The sequence below is a fragment of the Gymnoscopelus microlampas genome (assembly GCF_963454915.1).
Source record: "Gymnoscopelus microlampas genome assembly, chromosome: 11".
Taxonomy (NCBI): domain Eukaryota; kingdom Metazoa; phylum Chordata; class Actinopteri; order Myctophiformes; family Myctophidae; genus Gymnoscopelus; species Gymnoscopelus microlampas.
In genome coordinates this window covers 8522893-8545145 of record NC_139948.1, presented here as the reverse complement: position 1 = coordinate 8545145, position 22253 = coordinate 8522893, and the positions used below count along the sequence as shown (strand labels likewise).

At 43.1% G+C, this 22253-nt stretch overlaps 1 protein-coding gene across 1 annotated transcript; it reads right to left on the bottom strand.

The window, feature by feature from the left end:
• Window positions 1-4282: 4282 nt before the first annotated feature.
• LOC311055704 (E3 ubiquitin-protein ligase TRIM39-like) lies at window positions 4283-5869 on the bottom strand (the record flags this gene model as incomplete). Its single annotated transcript, XM_084071976.1, has 1 exon — window positions 4283-5869. The coding sequence occupies one exon, from the start codon at window positions 5867-5869 to the stop codon at window positions 4283-4285; it is 1587 nt and encodes a 528-aa protein (XP_083928102.1).
• Window positions 5870-22253: the final 16384 nt, after the last annotated feature.

The following is a 22253-nucleotide window of genomic DNA, read 5'->3' as shown; positions in this document are numbered from 1 at the left end:
CGCGTTGCGATGCGTCACTTTAGCTTAGGTATAGAATGGGGCTAAAGTGGTTAATGTATGTTTTATGTAATGTAATCATTTATATCTGCAAAGTAACTAGTAACTAAAGTTTTCAAATTATTGTAATGGAGTGAAAGTACAATATTTGCCTCTGAGATGTAGTGGAGTAGAAGTAAAAGTATTGGAAATTGGAAATACTCAAGTAAAGTACAAATACCTCAAAATTGTACTTAAGTACAGTACTTGAGTAAATGTACTTAGTTACTTTACACCAATGCATAGTATGCAATGTCGTCACAGAGATGCCAGTACAACTAGGCAGCACTCTTCATGGCATATAATTTGTCATTGTGCAATACCTTGAGTACTTGAAGGAAAGTCTATGACATCACACATATGCCGTCACTATGCCGTCAGGTATCTCCATAATTGGGCATAAACGAGGCAGACACAGAGACACAAACAAGATCAGAGAATATCAAATGATATCCAAATAACCTCTTAAAGGCAGGCGCTGGTCCCAAAAAGAACTGACAAACAGGCAAGTCTGCACACTTGTAGCTCCAGTTAAAACTAGAAAATGTGCTCCTCGGAGCACAAGTCTCCGCCAGCAGACTTGTGTTGGGAATGTTGGGAATGTTCTAATTCTTATGTTCTAATTCTTACAAAAAATAGAACATGTTACTGTGTCATAGTAACATGACACACTGTCTGTATAAGTGTCCTATCCGTCCTGTCTGTGTAAGTGTCCTATCCGTCCTGTCTGTGTAAGTGTCCTATCCGTCCTGTCTGTGTAAGTGTCCTATCCGTCCTTTCTGTGTAAGTGTCCTATCCGTCCTGTCTGTGTAAGTGTCCTATCCGTCCTGTCTGTGTAAGTGTCCTATCCGCCCTGTCTGTGTAAGTGTCCTATCCGTCCTGTCTGTGTAAGTGTCCTATCCGTCCTGTCTGTGTAAGTGTCCTATCCGTCCTGTCTGTGTAAGTGTCCTATCCGTCTGTCGGAAAGGCGCAGCGCTCCGAAGTGACACATCTATTTATAGGCCGCTATACGTCATGCGTCTCACTAGCCAATCAGAGCACACTCTTTCAATGTATTGTCACGTGTCACGTGAGGCTTGACCAATGTTAGCTTGGCCGAGGGGGGGGGGGGCGGAAAGTGAAAACATAGTCTCCTGGCGGAGACAATAAGCTTTATTTAGGACCTCCGAAAATGTGACCTTTAGAGCAACTGCTCTTCTTCAGACTGAATACACGTAGCATAGCACCATCTCTAACACAGACCACACAGGTCATGTGATCATCACCCTAATGCTACGTGTGTGTGAACAATAATGCAATCAGACAAAACAAAATATACAAATTAATCATACAGGTCAAAACAAGATCAAGAAGGACCTCTAAATATACGAATAAGCATCAATGGAGTCAGGTCGTGACAGGACGGTAAGCGGTCCACGACAGAGATGCTGTAGTCTGCGCGTTGTTGTGTCAGAGCTCTATGGGTATTGAAGATCAATAATTTCTGTCTATTGAGCAGAGACAAAGAAAGCCAGGAGGCAATAAGCTCACAACATTCTTACAGGAGGAGATACATAAACAAAACAAAGATATATAAACAAAAACAGGCACTCAACCAAATATATTGATTATCTGGCCCCAGAACATTATTTATTTTTTATCAGTGCGCAGAGTCCCTCAGAAATGCCAACCATCATGTTGACCAGTGTTATTGTGTTGAATTTGGATGTATTGTGATTGAAATGGATGGACCATGGTGACCGTGCTGCTGGTCAGGATTCACGTCTTTCCCCTGTAGCCTAATATCTCCTCATGTCCTAGAGCAGGGGTCTTCAACAGGGGGTCCGGGACCCCTAGGGGGTCCTCAGAGTCACTACAGGGGGTTCGCCAAATCTTTGTGTGATATGATTATTTTTTTTACCTTAACCACTTGAACCCTAGCATCCCTTTTCTGAGGAGAACTTTGACAAAAAATAGCAGATCTACAAGCTCACAACGCCTCGTGCTGCGAGGCGTTGTGAGCTTGTAGATCCGCTATTTTTGGCAAAGAGGGTGTAGAGGGGAAAAAGAGCAGACCAAGTAAAAAAAAAGAAATTTAATCTGAAACACAATTTTATACAATATAGAGGGAGTCCCTGCTTCATCTCTCTCTCAGCTAGGGGGTCCTTGGCCTGAAAATGTTGAACACCCCTGTCCTAGAGACATCTGTGATGATAATACTCACATGCTCACTCTCAGTTCGAATGGTTCACACCTGGGCCTCCCTCACACAGTTAAAACACTTGTTTTATGGCTGCCTTATGCCTTACGTGAAGCATAAGGCCATTTCAATTCATTTCCTATGGAAGTAACATGGTTTGATAAAGCTGACTTGCCTTAGGGGAGGGGGGGGGGTAAAGCCAGAGAGCGGCGAAGCAAGTCATCTTTATCAAACCATGTGACTTCCATAGGGAATTAATTGAACCGGCCTTATGCCTCACGTAAGGCGTAAGGCAGCGACAAAACACTTGTTTTAACTGTGTGAGGGAGGCCCGGGAGGTCTCCAGACCAGGCTCCGAACCTGGGGCGACAGGGCTTTTTCTGTGAATGCCCCCTCCCCCTAGAATGCGCTCCCAAACATATCAGAGATGCCCCTTCCCTCCCTACCATCAAATCGCCCTGAAAACCCACCTGTTTAGAATTGCCTTTCCGAATTGACTTTGATTTCAACTGTTTTTTAAAAGATATTTTTGGCCTTTATTGATAGGAAAGTATGCTGACTGTAAATGGGGGGAGAGATGGGGGAGGGTGTGACACACAGCAATTGGGAGTCAAACCCACGCTGTCAAGCTGGATTGCAGCATAATGGTATGCGCCTGGACCACTAGGCCAGCGTGTGCCCTTGACTCTTGTTTTTTAGTGTTTTATTGCTTTTATTATGATTTATTATTTGCTTATCTGAGTTTGTTCCTGGGTATTGCACTATTACGTTGTTGTTTTTTTCCCTCTCCCCCTGGCCCACACACACACATGTAAAGCGACGTTTTATGTAAACTCCAGGTATTATAATTTTTACACCTGGGAAAGGGAGAGGTTGAAAATATCCGTCTCTCTCTGGAGGTAGTTGGGGGTTTCAGGGATCGAACCCAAAACCTTTCGATCCAAAGGCATGTGCTCTACCGAGTGAGCTACCCGGCCGGACACGTAGCAGTCATATATTCCAGCCAGGTCTGGGGAACACAGTAAAACACAGTAAAATCTCTTGATTGGATCGATGCTGCCAACGCCTGTCCAGACAACCATGTCTCTGTCATTGCAATTACACAGGAACCCATTTTTTCACAATGGTATTTCACGCGAGACTGGAGCTCATCCAGCTTATTATCGAAGGACTATACAGTACATTAACCAGAAGAATGGAAGGCAGGGAAGTCTATTTCCAGGACGTCTAAAACTCTTACCTATGTATCGCGGATTCGAGGTGACCTCATCTGTGTCGGCGACTACGCGCTTGTTTGTTCCCAGAGCTGGTGTGGAGGTTAGTTGTGAACCCGGTTGTCGTATTAGTGTCAAAACAGTCGAGTAAACGTGAGCAATCGCCGATCAAGATGTCCAAAGTGATTGTTTGTCATAACTGAGTGTGCAGTGTGCATGAAAAAAAAGGAACACTAAAAAGTATTAAAAAAAAGAACAAAGAAATGTACTCAAACTCCAAAATGATATAACGGAGCTAGTACGGAAGCAGCCATGTATTGAGGCGCTCCCATGATTCCCGATTTGAGGAGAAATAGTACACTACTCACAATCCTACAGTATAGCAGCGACATCTCTAATTGGTAAATACATTTTCATAAAAAATCACTACCAGTCAACTACAATATCACCATTAACATGAATATAAAAACTATAATAATTACAAAGGTTAAAGGAGTCTTGTACCTTTTCCTAGATTATTATTATTATTGTTATTATTAGTATTATTAGTATTACACTTTATTTATTGCACTTGAATCAAATGTAGTCATGATTCATGATGGTTGGCTTGATTCCAGGCTTAAAACTCTTCATATGAGAATTTTATTAAACATCTATTGCTTAATGAATGGGAAACTCCTTTCTCATACCCCTTCAAAAAGTTCCACGATGGCACATAGCTCCAATGAACAAAAGTGGCCAATGCATGTGGTAAATACATGTATAAACTGTGGTATCTGTGTATGTAGCCGGAATCACTAGGGCCTTAAATGAAAATTCATATTTTCATGAAAAGCTGAGGATTGAGGTAATACTAGACTCTATTCTGAGATTTGACAGGAGAGATGATCAGAGGAGCAGAGTTTCTACCATTATAATTAGGATCAGGACTGAAAATTGGATAGAGCTTCTCAGTGAAGGTGCAGCCAGTGAAAGAGTAGATGTGAACTCTCGTCTCCACATCATAAAAGGAGACCAGACCCTCCTCATAATCCACAAACACTCCCACTTTCTGGAGCTCTTCTCTGACGAGAAGCAGGACATCAGGGCCAGCAGCAGCCTTGTACTCCGTTCCATTCCTCAACCATATAGTCCAGTAACCGTTGTTGGGGATCCGTGTGTTGGGACTCTTCCTGTTGATGGACTCTCTGGCCACTCCTATAACCCAGTCAGTCTTCTCTTTAATCTGAACCTCATAGTAAAATCTTCCAGAGGAGAAGCTTTGCTGCCCTAACACATTGGTACAATTGGTGAATCTCTCTTTGTTGTTTGGGAGACTCTTCTTTACGTCCCCATGATACACTCGTTTTCCATCCTCAGACAGGATGAGTCTGCAGTGTGCTGTATCTGGGTCCAGAGTCACATCTACCGCATACTGCTGGATCCTCCTCAACTCAGCATCATACAGCTTCTTAATCTCCTGACTGAGCGTCTTCTCCAGCTGAATCACAGTCGTACTCACGGTCCCCGCGTACGAAGACTGATGGACATTGTCCTTTGTCCAGTCCTTGGTGGGCGGAGGGGTGTTGATGGATGTGAAGTTCTGGAGGATGTTGAGGTGGTCCTCAGTGTGTGAGAGCTGCTTCAGCTCAGAGCTTCTCTTCTTTAAATCTGTGATTTCCTTTTGCAGCTCTTTGATGTAGCATTTTGCCTGTTTCTCCATCGTTTTATGCTTCTCAATACAGCTCATCAGAGCAGTGAGGACCTGCACACATGTGTCTGTCGTTTCTTTGTCCGCGTCTTTCTTGCTGAGCTCTAATGAGTGTTTGACCTCCTGAATCTTCATTTGTCTTTCCTGGATCATCTGCTGAACCTCAGCCTCTGTCTTTCGCAGCTCAGCCTTCTTTCCTTCACACTCTTCCTCCAGGGATACAATTTGATGCAACTTGTGGTCTGACTCGGTGCAGAACTGACACACACACATGTGGTCAGTCTTGCAGAACAGCTCCAGAGGTCTCTCGTGTTTCTTGCAAATAATGTCCTCCAGGTTCCTTACGGGGTGAATTAGTTTGTGTCGCTTTAACGCTGAGACTCTCTGATGGGGGTCCAGGTGAGTCTCACAGTAGGAGGCCAGACACACCAGGCAGGACTTCAGGGCCTTGATCTTGGTCTCGATGCAGACGTCACAGGAGACTTCATCTGGCTCGGCAGGTTGCTGCTGTGACTGCCTGAACTGATCAGCCATCTCGGAAATAAAAGTATTGACGAAGACCTCTGGTCTTTTGGAGAATTTCCTTTTACATAGCGGACACTGACACACATCGTTCGTATCCCAGTAATGTGTGATACACGTTTTGCAGTAGTTGTGTCCACACAGAATGGTCACTGGATCAGCGTACACGTCCAGACAGATCGCACAGCGCACCCGCTCTTCAGAGAGCATAACACTTCCACACGCCATTTCTGAACACAGAGCGAAATTGAAAAGTCGAGTCACTTTTATTTGCACTGACCCTTTTGTCAGACCATGTCGCGCTGACGTCACACAGGCACGCAACGTCGTCACAGAATCAGTGGTGGAAGCGAGATGGAGAAGGCAGAAAGCACAGCAGGGCAGTGTTGATTTTGACAGCAAATTTTGATTTAGTTTTAGTCATAGTCTTTTGAATAAAATTCAATTTAGTTTTAGTCATATTTTAGTCATCTGAAATGTTTTAGTTTTAGTCATGTTTTAGTCAACTAAATATCATAAGGTTATAGTCGACTAAATCTACAGTTGATTTAGTCGACTCGAATGTATTTTGGCGGTGCCTTGTTGGCGTTGTAATGGCTGATTTTACACTTGGTTGCATGCTGAAAATAGCAGATCTACAAGCTCACGACGCGTTGTGAGCTTGTAGATCTGCTATTTTGAGAGCACAACACCCGAGCGCAACCAAACATAAAATGACTTGTCTTTTAGTTGTACTGGATCTCTTCTCCACTAGTCCCTCACTAACATTTTAGTCTAGTTTTTATTTGTTGACGAAATTGTCAATACATTTAGTCTTCGTTTTAGTCATCATAGCTTAGTTTTTTATTTCGTTTTTATCTAGTTTTTGTCAGTGAAAAAAGGTAGTCGACGAACATTTTTCGTCATAGTTTTAGTCGACGAAATCGGGTGCAGTACGTTAGTCCGACAGCGCATTCCTCCGACAGCGCAGCGCTCCGACGTTTCCAATACTAAACCCGAACCAAACCCGCACCCTAACCCTAACCGCACGCGGATACCACATAGTCGGAGAAAAGGTCTGTCGGATTAACGCATGCCTCCCGACGAAATCAACGCTGCAGCAGGGCACATACAGTAAGAGGGCCATTAAGTAAGAGGGCTCTCCCTGGCGGTGGATGAAAGCATCGGTTGTGTGTCACATGTCCAGAGTGTCATATCGTGAGAGTGAGTTACTGGGACAGTGCAACGTCAACAACAAAGTAGAGTTTCTCCTGTTTTGTCTCTCTGAAAAAAAGCAATTTTTAGTGTCAGAATGTTTGGAAGATGTGTGGCTTGTGAAGAATGAGTCCAATCATTTTGTTCAGTGGCCATGGGGCAAAAGAATCAGTCACTGTGTTCACGTTCACTTCCCCCATTGGAATTAATAGACTCACAACCATATGAAACCTATGTCTCCTAAACGGGCGACCACTACGGGATACCTACGGGAAGTAAAAGAGAGAAGGGCGTTCTTGCCTTTCTATCGTCTGTCTTCATTAGAATTAGAATTCACTAGAATTATTTGAAAACTTTAGTTACTAGTTACTTTGCAGATATAAATTATTGTCTCCGCCAGGCCGAAAGGCATGGCGAGAGAATATGTTTTACCCTCCGTCCGTCCGTCCGTCCGTCCGTCCGTCTGTGACCAGCTAATCTCCGGCACTGTTGGCTTGATCGCAGCCAAACTGTGCGCACACACTCCCTGGATGCCAATTCAGAACCTCTGCCCCAAATTTTTCACATGGGCCTATTATAGCGCCACCAGGAGGCCACTTTTAGCAAAACTCCTACAGATTTTGTCCAAACGTCACGCAAATCTGTACACAGTATCTCTATAGTCATTAAACGAAACTGGTTTTTCAGATTTTTCATATTCCATCCTGTTTGGCTAAAAATGGCTTCCAAAGTTTGCAGGAGGTCTCCGTTTTGAATAAAATGTCTCAAATCATGAACACAGCATGCAATTTCCGTGACATTTTGCACACACATTCTCACTAAGTAGAGGAAGAAATGCCACATGAAAATGTTCAAATTAGCCTCATGGTGGCGCTATAACAGGCCGATTCGTGTTTTGACCTATAACTGCACCGATCTGTGTACAACTTTGTATGCACACTCTCTAGAGGCCAGGGAAAAACCTTTGCCCTGCATTTTTCACATCTGCCTTTTATAGCGCCACCAGGAGGCCAACTTATGTAAAACACATGTTTGGATATTACTCCTTCAGATTTTATCCAAATGTCACGCAAATCGGTACACATGCTCTTTATGGTCATGTGATCAAGACGGATCTGTTAGATTTTTCATATTCCATCCTCATTGAACAAATTGCAGGAGTGGCCCGTTTTGAACAAAATGTTGCAAAGCAGCGTCCGATTGCGGTGAAACTTTGCACGCACATTCGCACTACGTTGAGGAACAAATGCCACCCTTTTAACATTGGCTTGTTATAGCGCCACCAGGAGGTCTAATTTAGCAAAACATTTTTTTTTAACAAAATGCCTCAAAACATGAATGCAGTGTCCGATTGCCGTGAAAGGCCTAAGAAGAAATGCCACCCTTTTCACATTGCGGCCTATTATAGCGCCACCAGGAGGCCACAATAACCTACCTGACCTGGCGGAGACCTGTGCTCCGAGGAGCACTTTTTCTAGTTATATTATGAAACATTAACCACTTTAGCACTTTTAATTTATACCTAGGCTATTTGAAAATAGCCGATCTACAAGCTCACAACGCGCGTCGCATCGCGACGCATTGTGAATTTGTAGATCTGCTATTTTCAAACATTTTAGTACTTTTACTTTTGGTAATTTAAGTACATTTTGATACCAATACTTTTGTACTTTTACTCAAGTAACATTTTCAATTCCGGACTTTTACTTGTAACGGAGTACTTCTACACATTTGCAGTATTGACACTTTTACTTAAAGGCATTGTAGGGAACATTAAGCCTAAATTTAAAAAATATTTATATATATATTTTTTGCATTTTTCCCCCTCTATCAGCCACTATGATGCTGGGGTGTTTTCCTGCATTGAAACACAGTACTCTTTCTGAAAACCCTATTTTCCCTGCATTGTTATTGTTTGTGCAGTTTGTTTCCCGGCCACCAGGGGGTGATGCCTCCATAGACTTCCTTACGTACCGGACAAATATAACAACAACAACAACAATAGGGAAAATGGGGTTTTCAGAGAGAGGCCTGTGTTTCAATGCAGGAAAACACCCCAGCATCATTATATAGTGGCTGATAGAGGGGAAAAAATGCAAAAAATATATATATAAATATTTTTTAAATTTAGGCTTAATGTTCCCTACAATGCCTTTAAGTAATTTACTTTTTCCACCACTGATCAGAGTACTTCTTCCCTGAGAGAGGAGGAGGAGGAGGAGAAGACGTATATGGCGGTGTAATAGAAGAGGAGAGAGGAGACCGACCGTGACGAACGGAACATGAAGGGCAAGGCACAGCGGAGCTGCACGCAAAGGCCATGTGCTCACAAACGTGTCAGCCCCTGCCAACGACATGTGACCGTGTAGCAGTGGTGGGAAAAGTATTCAATTTTTCAAAACTGCAATGTAGACATATACTCTGTTACAAGTAAAAGTCTGGAATTCAAAATGTACTTGAGTAAGAGTACACAAAAGTATTGGTATCAAAATGTGCTTAAATTACCAAAAGTAGAAAGTACGCATGATGCAGAATGTCGCGCGATGCAGAAGTTTTCTAATGTATTAAAAGCTCACAATGAGCTTGCAGATCTGCTATTTTCAAATGGCCGAAGTGTATACAGGGCTGAAGTGGGTAATGCATGTTTTGTAATTATAATCAATTCTGTAAAGTAACTAGTAGCTAAAGTTGTCAAATAATTGTAGTGGAGCAAAAGTATAATATTTGCCTCTGAGATGTAGTGGAGTACAAGTAAAAGTACTGACATTTTGTAAAGTAAAAGTACCTCAAAATTATACTTGAGTAAATGTACTTAGTTACTTTACACCACTGCCGAGTAGTAGCTGAGAGACTCTTGGCAGTGTTGCCACAAGTAAAGCAGGAATTTGAGAAATAGACAACTGTGTGGACAATTCTTCCTGGTCCTGAACGGAGAAATCCGGTTTATTCATGGTTAAAAAGGATAACAATGAGGAAAAGAGAGAGTAATATTTACAATGAAGAAAAGATTATGGTCGGGGTAGAGGCTTTAGGGGTTAGGCTTGGAGTTAATGCCTGATTTATACTTTTCGCAGCGGAAAGATATAGCATTTCTACAAGCTCACAACATAGACATAGGCTACAGACAGGTGAGCTTTTAGAGCGGCTATTTTGGGCTTTCAGGGTTACGGTTAAAAATGTCGGTGTCCTCAGAATTTCAGTAATACAAACCTGCGTGCATGCGTGTACGTGCGGCAGAAGCAAGGCTTCCCACGGGGTGTACACTGGTGAGAACTATTCTGTGTGGGTGCGTGTGTGTGCGTGTGTGTGTGTGTGTGTGTGTGTGTGTGTGTGTGTGTGTGTGTGTGTGTGTGTGTGTGTGTGTGTGTGTGTGTGCGCGTGCGTGTGTGTGTGTGCACGTCTTCCCAGAGCAGTGAATGAGTGTCGCACCGGTCACAGACATGCGCAGTGCAAGTTCTGTCAGGGAACTCAGTGCAGTTGTTGGTGGCCTACCATTGGACCGCCTCAGTCCACGTTCACATGCACTCATCCACTCACACTCATTTCATTCTCAGACCGCTCTATTTAAAGACGGGGTGCTGTGATTTTCAGTGATTCTTTCCCCCCCTAAAACATATTAATCATCATCAGGTATTATGGTTATACTAGGAGGAAGAGTAAAAGAGAAAAAAGTGTACAGAAATTGTTAAAATTTTGTTTTTATGTGGACACGCTCCAGTTCATTAAGTATACCTGGTTCTCGCCTTAGCACCTCCTCCACCACCTTAGCACCACCCACCTGTCCTAGTCCCTCCTCCTCCTCATGCCCACACCTGTTGTGTGATGATAATGAGGGGAAGGGTATATTTTTACTATGTCACTAAAGGGCTGTTTTCTATTGGCACGTTTGACCCTCAAGGTTTCAGCCTCCAGGTAGAAACTCAAAATAGTCAGAGAAGACATACAACACCATAAAACACCACCAGGGGGATTAATGAAGTTCTATCAACCTCATAGACACATGAAAAACAGAAAAAGTGCAAAACCATGGCACCACCTCTTTAAACTGGGAGTTTGCACTTCTCAGTCCTGCTTGCTTTTGCTGCGCTCATGCAATTGAGGCTGCTGTCACTGCTGTCTTGCTAAAATTGCTGCTCACCCTCCACCACCCCAGCTACCACCTGTTGTTTTTGGATCCGCTGTTTATGTACGGGGGATTCGGAGTCCCTATGGTTGGGAGATGCGCTTTATCAGAGTACCTAAAAGCAGACCCAATTCATCGCCAAACCATAATAACTATATTGCTCATTTTATATTCAAGAAATATATCTTATCCTTCATGAGTTGTCTTTATCCATTTATGAGTTGTCCTGACCGAACAACAGAAACTGCTGAGCGCCATGTGACATGCCACAGTGGTTCTCAACCTTTTTATTTTTCCCTTTCAAGGACCCCTGATATGCAAATCCTCAGTGTTCCCTTAATCCATTAAGATCAGGAACGAATCTGTGTCATTTTAGATTCCTTTGGTTATTCAAAAATAGCAGATAAACAAGCTCATAGCGCGGCACTAGCAAGCTCATAGCGAGTGCCGCGCAAGAGCTTGTAAATCTGCTATTTTTTAAATATCTTGAACATTTGTGCAAATCTTTGAATACATATATATGTTTTACGAACATTTTTTACTCCGATCTGTGCTTCTGGGGGTCCCTGGAACAACATATGTTGTAATGGGGTCCACGGCCAAATACATATCATTTTGGGGGGTCCTACCCCCCATTTTGGGGGTCATAGCGTGGCACCGAGTGCCGCGCTATGAGAAGGGCTTGTATATCTGCTATTTTGTGAATAGCCAAAGAAATCTCTAAAAATGACACACAGATGCGTTCCCGGTCTTAATGGGTCAAAAAAGCGTGCCTCGAGGCGCCGCATGGGACAAGCCAGCATACGTATGCCGCAGGATTCCAGAAATACACATGCCATTGTATCTTTGTATCTGTCATCCCACTTGTCCCCCCCCCCCCCCCCCTCCCCGTGCACCTGCACTCCTCCTGATGATGAGGCGGCGTGTGGGTGGGCCACGGGCGTATTTAGGCGGCCTGCCGAGTATGCTGCTTTCTATGCTGCAGTGTGTGGGATGTGCATGAGGCTGACCTCTCTGCCTTCAACATCTCTCATGGAGGAAAAACAGAGTGTGGGGGGGGGGGGGGGGGGGGGGGGGTGAGGGTTGGTGAGCAAGGCAGGCTGCAGACGACAGCTGCAGAAGAGGAGGGGGAAACGTCATGAGAATTATAGGGATTGGGGGATTGTTCATTTTTTATCAGCTGTGATCGCCTTATCGATCCTGCAGCTGCGCAAATCGAGCCGATTCCTTATTGCCAGTGGTGGGGAAAAGTACTCTACTTATGTTAAAGTATCAATACTGTAATAATGTAGAATTGCTCTGTTACAAGTGAAAGTCCGGAATTCAAAATGTAGCCAACTTGAGTAAAAGTGCAAAAGTATTGGTATCAAAATGTACTTAAAGTACCAAAAGTAGAAAGTACTCATTATGCAGAATGTCCCGTTTTGCAAGTTTTCAAAATAAAATGTATACAAATCTTTTGAAAATAGCAGATCTACAACTTAAGCTCACAATGCGTCGCATCGCATTGTATATACAGTATAAGTTTGTGATATATCTAAAGCAGAGGCATGCATTTGTACAGATGGAACCGAAGGATTTCAGTGCAACGACATCACTCTAGCTTTGGTTTCCCAGTGGTTTCCCAGTAGTTTTGGTTTCCCTGTCACCGTGGTAAGGTTTCCAGGGAAACGCTATTAAGGACCATGCAGACACACTGATCCTTTTGTCGAGCCATCGAGTGAGATGAGGTTTGAGAGGCACACATCTCACCAGAGGGACCACTTGCCAAATCTAATTACATGCTGTTAATGTATTGTTTACGGCACGCTTCTCCTTTTTGTCTCTCTCTCTTTCTTTCTCTTTAGTGCTGCTGTCACTGCTTTTAAACCCACAAGAGCCACAAAACGTGCTCTGACCTTTCAGAGAAGGCTTTGGCTAATTCAAGCAGAAAAAAAAACGTGTGTGTGTGTGTGAGAGAGAGAGAGAGAGACATTGATATGGTCTTATGCAGTGGTTCTCGACCTCTACAGGGCCCACTTGAACATTTTTTAAGTGTTGGCTGCCCACCCATCATGATTATTTTAACGATCAATCAATTGCGTTCCGTCTCTGATCAATGGAACTAACGTAGTCAGTGAAGCTCCTATTTAACACTTTTCTCCCACCAGGTCTTAAAGAAAAGATTCCATGAAATTCTTTCCACATTAAAGGACGACTTTAATTCATTTTCAAATTATCTTCATATAATTGGTCCTCACTAATGCTCATTATAATATGGTACCATACTCGGTCTGTGTCTCAGAGGAGGGCTGTGGACAGTTCAGAAACCCGCCTACCAGTGACATCATCAATGGGGAATCCAAGCTAATAGAAACTGCAGGCTTTTGATTCCTTGAAAGTTAGCAGTGATGACCATAATGAAGATAGGTTGAAAATGGGTGAAGTCGTCCTCTAATCTTTTTTATTTGAACGTCATTATTATCATTACAATCTTACTGTTTTGCCAATTATTTGGGGGGTCCACTTGCAATACCCTCGCGGCCCACAGGTTGAGAACCGCTGGTCTTTTGGAAACAAAGAAACACTGCGGTCTTCTCATTGCAGAGCATGTTTTGTGTTATTAAAGGGGGAATGGCATTTATTTGATATGGGATCGTGTTGTCGCTGCTGGCACAGTGGGTAGCCCCCTGCCACTGTTTTGTATAGACCTTCTGTAATGACAGCTTTGGTCAGAGTTAGATATGACTCAGGGAAACCAGGGAAATAACTCTGAGAGATAACCAGAGATAACTTTAATTGTAAAGAGAAGATGAGATGCTGCTCAGTTCACTGGACTATCGGTAACTATCTCCATGTGTTGTCCTCCTTGAAAAATCCAGACTCCACATGAACTCTGTTCTCTTCTTGGCAACTTTATTGTTCCGATTCTGTTGCATTTAGTGTTTTTGTTTTCACAAAGCAGTTTTCACAGCAGCTTCACTTCTCCACACTCTGTCTCTAACACACCTTCTCAGGTCAGTCACTGCTGCTCTGCTCTGCTCTCTTAAAGGTGCAGTCACAATTTGTCTCTGCATTACGATGCTACAGGAGCAATGAATATATAAAACCATGGAAGATTATTACAATAAAGAAATCAAAATAAAATACCTGTATGTTCAGAGTTAGTACAGCTTTTCTTATACCCATTGAACTCTAGATTGCAACACCTGCACAGCAATGGGTCCAAAATGACATGTAAAGCCTTGAACTGATGCAAATAATAATGTGCATTATCTGTCTCCAAACAATATAAGTAGAAACAGGCGGTAAGGCCTGTGCACTGCAGTAGAAACATGCGGTAACACCTGTACGCTGCAGTAGAAACAGACGGTAAGTCATGTGCACTGCAGTAGAAACAGGTGGTAAGGCCTGTACGCTGCAATAGAGACAGGCGGTAAGGCATGTACACAACAGAAGAAACAAGCGGTAAGGCACTGCAATAGAAACAGGCGGTAAGGCCTGTGCACTGCAGTAGAAACAGACGGTAAGGCCTGTACACCGCACTAGAAACAGGCGGTAAGGCATGTGCACTGCAGTAGAAACAGGCGGTAAGGCCTGTACACTGCAGTAGAAACAGGCGGTAAGGCCTGTACACTGCAGTAGAAACAGGCGGTAAGGCCTGTACACTACAGTAGAAACAGGCGTAAGGCCTGTACACTGCAGTAGAAACAGGCGGTAAGGCCTGTACACTGCAGTAGAAACAGGCGGTAAGGCCTGTACACTGCACTAGAAACAGGCGGTATGGCCTGTACACTACAGTAGAAACAGGCGTAAGGCCTGTACACTGCAGTAGAAACAGGCGGTAAGGCCTGTGCACTGCAGTAGAAACAGGCGGTAAGGCCTGTACACTGCAGTAGAAACAGGCGGTAAGGCCTGTACACTGCAGTAGAAACAGGCGGTAAGGCCTGTACACTGCAGTAGAAACAGGCGGTATGGCCTGTACACTGCAGTAGAAACAGGCGTAAAGCCTGTACACTGCAGTAGAAACAGGCGGTAAGATGAAATGATGGTGAAAGTCTTACAGCATGAGCGGAAAATTGCTCCTGTTATGTAACACTGAACGGAGCCGCTCAGCAGCTTATAGTATACCTCATGCACAGCGTGCACACACACACTCACACACACACACACACACACCACACACACACACACACACACACACACACACACACACACACACACACACACACACACACACACACACACACACACACACACAGATGATGGAACAGACCAACGTGGGACAACCACAGGTGTAGATGAGGCTTTGATTGTGTGACATCACACCATGCACACATTTTTTTGTGTGGCCTGAGTGTCCAACCAGTGAGTGCTCATCTGATGCATGGGTCTTAAAGGGCAAGACCACTTTGGTACTCTCAAAGTCACTCTTTTAGCACAAAAACGAACGCAAACAAAGTTGATTCAGACAAAATAGAACATCACCAAACCCAGTACTGTTTTTTTTAAATAAATATGTCAACTTCCTGTTGATTTTGCAATTTTTAATAAGTAGAAAACCCGGACTGGATCGGCGGATCCAGATCCAGATCTTCAAATAGTAAAATCAACAGTAAGTTGACATTTTTATTAAAAAAACAAACAGTACTGGGTTTGGTGATGCTCTACATTGTCTGAATCAGCTATGTTTGGGTTCATTTATGTACTAAAAGAGTGACTTTGAGAGCTGTTTTACCGTACAATGTAAGTCAATGAGGAGCTGCATATTTTGAATTATCAATTTCTAATCAATGGAGCAATTACTTTTTATTTCTTGCCCACCTTTGGAGTTACATCATGGCAAGGTAACTACACAACCCAAACCTCTACCAAAGTGATCTTACCCTTTAACACACATTAAGCACTTAAACCCTGTACAAAAGAAAAGGGATGCTATGGGGTTGAACCGGTAGAAGGTTCTTTCATTCAGGACTTTGACATATGGTGAACAGAAGCACAACTTGTAGCTCCACGGGATTTTACCTGTATAAATAAAGGTCAAGGTACGTGCGTGTGCCTGCGTGTGTGTGTGTGTGTGCGTGCGCGTGCGCGTGCGTGTGCGCGGAGGCGTGTGTGTGCGTGCGTGCGCGCGCGTGCGTGCGTGTGTGTGTGTGCGCCTGCATGTGCTTGCGTATGAGTGTGTCCAAAATTGTACATCTTTACAAATGAAGCCAGTAGAGAGAAGGTCAGCCATCAGTCAGTAGATGACAGTGTTTGTTTTGTTATGTCTGTGGTGTATATGTTCATTGTGTGTCCGTGGTGTGTGTATGTTCAGTGTGTGTCTGTGATGTGTATGTTCAGTGTGTGTCTGTGGTGTGTGTTACAGTATGTTCAGACCAATCTGGGAGCCCATTGGGTAAATACATTTTTTCCCTCTGTTTTTCCATCTGGGGGCACCACCTTCTTTTTTGTGTAGAAACATGAAGTCAGTTTGGCTCCTCCCATTAGTCCACTTCTTAGTCCACTTCTTCCGGGTTTGTTTCTGTGTTTATTGTTATTATCCTATACTATCCTATACTAACAACAACACTACATGTTTAAGGCAGTGGTGCTGACAGAGTCTGCCGTTAGCAGAAGCTGTCTTGAGAGATTATGTTCACACAGGCTTTCAGGGTCAGCATGACGCTGACCTCCACATCTTTCATGTTCTCCTTTTTTTTCTCCAGTCTGGAGACATACTTTCACAGGAAGCCCACACACCCTGGTGTTGTGTGCAACTGCCAAAGCCGCATATGCAGCCCAAGACTGTAGGCTACAACCAGTGGTGGAAAAAGTACTACATTATTAAGTAAAAGTATCAATACTGCAGTGTAGAAATACTCTAAAAGTAAGGTATTCAAAATGACTTGAGCAAAAGTAGTAGAGTAGAAGTAAAAGTACTGAAAATGGGAAATACTCCAGTAAATTCCTCAAAAGTGTACAGTGTAAATGTACTTAGTTACTTTACACAACTGGCTACACCATTGGTTTCCAACCTTTTTTGGGGTGAGGATCAGGGCCCACTTGAAACATCTCGAAAGCGTTTGCGGAGCGTAGGCTAGCGCTCGCGGTAAATGTATTTTGTGTTCACTATACAGCGCATATCCATGGTAATTTTACGTCTCGCCCGTCTTCTGTAACCTGACTCCGCCAGATGGGAGAAGCTTGCGTCACATTTGTTTCACAGGCTACTTCCATCTGGGACCTCGGTAGCGCAAATTAATCGATGACGGGGCGGTCACTTTTTTTCAAGCTACTTGGCAGGTGATTGGATGGGACCGTCTGTCTATCACCGTCTATCAACCAATCATATTGACGGGTCTCGCCAAGATCCCGCCCCTAGCAGACGCTGATTGGTTGGCACGCGCAGTGCGCACGACTGCGCAGATAGTAGAGTAGCTCTACTATCTCAGCGATCCCAGTTGGAGGCTGTATTGTGAACCTGTGAAGTCAATACCACCCCCATCTGGCGGAGACCCTCAATTTGCCTCTTCCTTGCTGTGCGCTTGGGTCACACACACACACACACACACACACACACACACACACACACACACACACACACACACACACACACACACACACACACACACACACACACACACACACACACACACACACACACACAAGTCCTAACAATAAATATTGCTACTGCTGCATGTGTTCTCAAAATGCAGACACAAAAAGTGGTGGACGGTGCACGCACGCAGCGGTGGAAGAAGTACTCAGATATTTGACTTAAGTAGAAGTAGCAATACCACAATATACTGTAAAAAATACTCTGTTACAAGTAAAAGGCCTGTGTTCAAAATGTTACTTGAGTAAAAGTACCAAAGTATTGGCATCAAAATATACTTAAAGTACCAAAAGTAAACGTACTAAAATGTTTGAAAATAGCGATGCGTTGTGAGCTTGTAGATCGGCTATTTTCAAATAGCCTAGGTATAAAATAGGGCTAAAGTGGTTTATATATATATTGTATCTGCAAAGTAACTAGAAACTAAAGTTTTCAAATAATTGTAGTGGAGTAAAAGTAAAATATTTGCCTCTATGATAAATTGTACTTAAGTACAGTACGTGAGTAAATGTACTTAGTTACTTTACACCACTGCACGCACGTGCAAGTGTTCAGGTGTTCGAGCAAAAGCTTTCCAAGTGTTCAGGTGTTAAGTGTTCAGGTGTTCCTGTTTATTCTAATGATCAATCAAATTGATTGTGTTCTAGCTTGGATCCACGGGTGCTTCAGGGCCTACGGAGAAAGCCAAGCACCCACAGGGCACAGTGCACTTGCTGGGAATGCTCATATGCACCACGCAATCCTGAATGGATCTCTGTCATTCAAACGTCACTGTAATCTGAAAAAGTCTGATTGTCACTGTATGTCCGTGTGCCAGTTATGATTTCTATCATCAGCCAATCAAATTGTATGACTTGAAATGTACTCACTCTCCCCTCCGTCCCTCTCCCTTTGTCTCTCTCCTCTCTCTCTCTCTCTCTCTCTCTCTCTCTCTCTCTCTCTCTCTCTCTCTCTCTCTCTCTCTCTCTCTCTCTCACACACACACACACACACACGCGTGCTCTCGCTCCTTCAAAGTGCGAGAGAGGGAGAGAGAGGGAGAGAGAGGAAGAGAGCGAGAGAGAGAGAGAGAGAGAGAGAGAGAGAGAGAGAGAGAGAGAGAGAGAGAGAGAGAGAGAGAGGGAGAGAGAGAGAGAAAATTGCCCTTCTCAAAATGCCTACTCTGGTCTGTCAGTAAAATAATAAAAACATATATAGGCCTATATGATGTTGTTTTGGGCTTTTATGCCTTTATTGATAGGATGTCTGACAGGGAATGGGGAGTGACATGCAGCAATGGCCGTCGGGGTCGGGACTCGAACTCGCAGTCATGCTGCTTTGGAGTCTAGGGTGCCTGGACCGCCACGCCAGCGTCTATCAATTGATCAAGGGGTTAAAACGTGGTAGTCCCATGGGGTCCTTGGTGTGGAAAAGTTTGGGATGCCCCAGGCTAGAATCACAGTGCTCATAAATCCATCGCAAAGCAATTCTGAAAGACAGAAATCAAGATGTGTGATATCCAGTCTTCAGTGTGTGTCTTCTTGCTTCACTGACTCTGCAACTATTTAATTATATGCCCTGATTTTCCTTATCGGTATGATTCAACTCAAGTAAAAAAAGAATTGTCCTGATAACATGCTATGCTGAACCAGAAACTATAGTGGGCAGTTACTCTGAAATTATACACAGTAAAACGCTGAGTGGAAATGAACAAAAGCCAGAGTAGAAGTTAAAATTACCCCAGAAGTGTGAAATACCCCTTTACCAGTGAATTTAATGAATACAAATTCATAGTGAGTCCAGCAGTATGTCATAACTTGTACTTTTCTAGAGGGTTGGAATCACCATTAATTTAGTGGATATCTCCTTTAAAAATCAAGTGTTGATTGATTGATTGAATACTTTATTAGTAAGAAATGTAAACAGCATGTGGTACTGTTAGACATTTAGACTAAAAGGACAAAAAAATCCTTACTGTTATTGTGGTCCTATGTATACAATTTATCAACATAGCATAACAAATTAACACATACATGTCATGGTATGTACTGTATGTCAGGGGTCTTCAACAGGGGGTCCGGGACCCCTAGGGGATCCTCAGAGCTACTACAGGGGGTCCGCCAAATATTTTGTCTGATATGATTTTCTTCTTTTACATTAACCTCTTGAACCCTAGCATCCCTTTTCTGAGGAGAACTTTAGCCAAAAATAGCTGATCTACAAGCTCACTTTTTGGCAAAGAGGTATAGGTGTAGAGGGAAAAAAGAGCAGACCAGGTTTAAAAAAAAGTTTAATCTGAAAAACATTGCTGCTGTTTGTGTTCATGATATGTATTGACCCCCATGTAGACTGTGGTTAAATGTAGGCAATTGGGCCTTTTTCTCCATTGTTTTGAATGGTCATTGTAGTGAATACTGAAATAATCAAGTTGATTATTTTTTTTAATGCTTTTTGGAAAAATCGTGGAAAGGTTTGTGAAAATCTTTGAATATATATATTTTTAATATGAATTTTATTGCAATTCATCCATTCGTAACTCTGAGATTGTACAAATGGATTCGTACACGTACTCTGAGTTAAATTAACACAGGATTTTGCTGTGCAAGTGCTGTGGTAAGGCCTCATGCACATTATTGCAGTGGTTCTCAACCTGAGATGGTGGGCCGTGAGGTTGTTACAAGTGGGCCCCCAAATAATTGGCAAAAACACTACGATTTTAACGATAATATAACATTCATATTAAAAAAAAGTGATACCAATAAATAAGCATACTATGTTAGTGCCATTGATCCAAGGTGGAACACAATGGATTGATTGATCATCAAAATGAACATGCTCTGAAAATGCACACGGCCCACCCATCTGACGACTTGACACGGCAGCCGAATGGCTGCCGTGTCAAGTGGTCACATGGGCGGGCCCGCGAATGCTTTCAATATTTTTTCAAGTGGACAGTGGAAGCCACCGGGTTTATTGCACAGCCTTCTCGGGCATCTCGAGGCTCAGTGAATTCCGAAATGATTAAGGGGCCCGAAAAGGGGGCGCAGCTCGTACATGTGTACAACTCCTCTGAAAGATCTGTCCAAATGTGGAACACAGGCTTGACGGCTCTGTAGGGATTAACCTACAACCTTTTTTTTCTTTTCTTTGTCATTAAATTGTTGGCACTTTTTTTTAAAGAAAGTGCATTTGGAAGCAAAAGGTCTAAGATACAACTTGTATCTCATGCAAAGGCTAAAATGTAATTTAGATAGCATGTTATGTAGACAGATGCCATGTCATTGTTGACCTGGCATCCTATAGTGTGCATAGTTTCAATGTACAGATTATCATTTTTTTTTTTTGTATATTCCACTTTTAGACTGATGATAGATTCTTAGTTTACTTATGATCCTAGATTACTGTTTCTATGCATTTGATGTATTACCTTGTGTTGTCCTTGTGTACATGCTCTGGATTGAGAGCGTCTGCTAAATTGTAAATTGTAAATTGTACAGTTCTATGCATATGTAGCCTACTATACACAGTTAAAAGCCTCAGTGCTAATTGAGTGTACATCATACTGTACAAATGGAGCCACTGGTCCATTGTGGTTCCGTTTGTACACTCTTTTATTAGAGGATTTGAACTGTGCAGCTATTGGGTTAGGGTTTCATTCAAGTGAACCCACCAATTATTTGGTGCAAATGGTGCCAGTTTCAAATGCATGGGTTAGTCCCAGACTTTTAACTATTATTATGTTCAGAATTTCATCTTCATTGAATCTGTTTATTTATTTTTCATTAATTCATACGCCACACACACGCACACACACACACACACACACACACACACACACACACACACACACACACACACACACACACACACACACACACACACACACACACACACACACACACACACACACACACACACACACAAAATACACACAAAATACATACAGTATATTGCAGACAAAGGCTTTTAAGGCACCTCCCTGCATGTCAAGTACAGTTTGAACACATGAGTTTCAATGTGCCCACAACCAGCCGACAATGTGACGACAGCCATTCGTGAAAAGTAGTTTAACTTCACTTCACATGACCTTCACTGGTGCAGTCTCGGTACTTTCTTCATCACGTCTGACTCCGGTTGGCTGTCGCCTTCACCGGAGGCCTGATGTGAGTGTTGTAGTGATGATGAAAACAACACCCGATTTTTTGTCTATTTACAGCAGTGGTTCCCGAACCTTTTCATTTCAAGGACCCCCAGTTTACTATGCATTAGGCCACGGACCACCACGAGTCTGAGAGCGTATACAAATGGAATCAAATGGGCCCTTGCGTGTCCATTTGGTTCCATTTGTACCCTCTCAGAGTTACCACTCATTTACGTAGCTGGGGACCCCCTGGAACCCCCTCAAGGACCCCTGGGGGTCCCCGGACCCCACTTTGGGAACCACTGATTTACACAGCAAGTGAATCACTGGTCTCCCAGTGTTCAAGCTACTGATGTGTTAACTTAACAGTGCTCTCCTGCATTGAGTAGCTGATGGTATACTCAAATCATTCAGCAACTGCAATAATTCATTAATTTTGTTTATTCATACATAGCCTACATATATACATAGTGAAATGGATATGGTACTTATCCGTATTTATCTGCCTACACTGCTACATCAGCCCCTACAGTCTTTTGTACCTTTTTAAATAATATATAATATTGACCATAACATGAACGCAGTCTTACCTTGATGA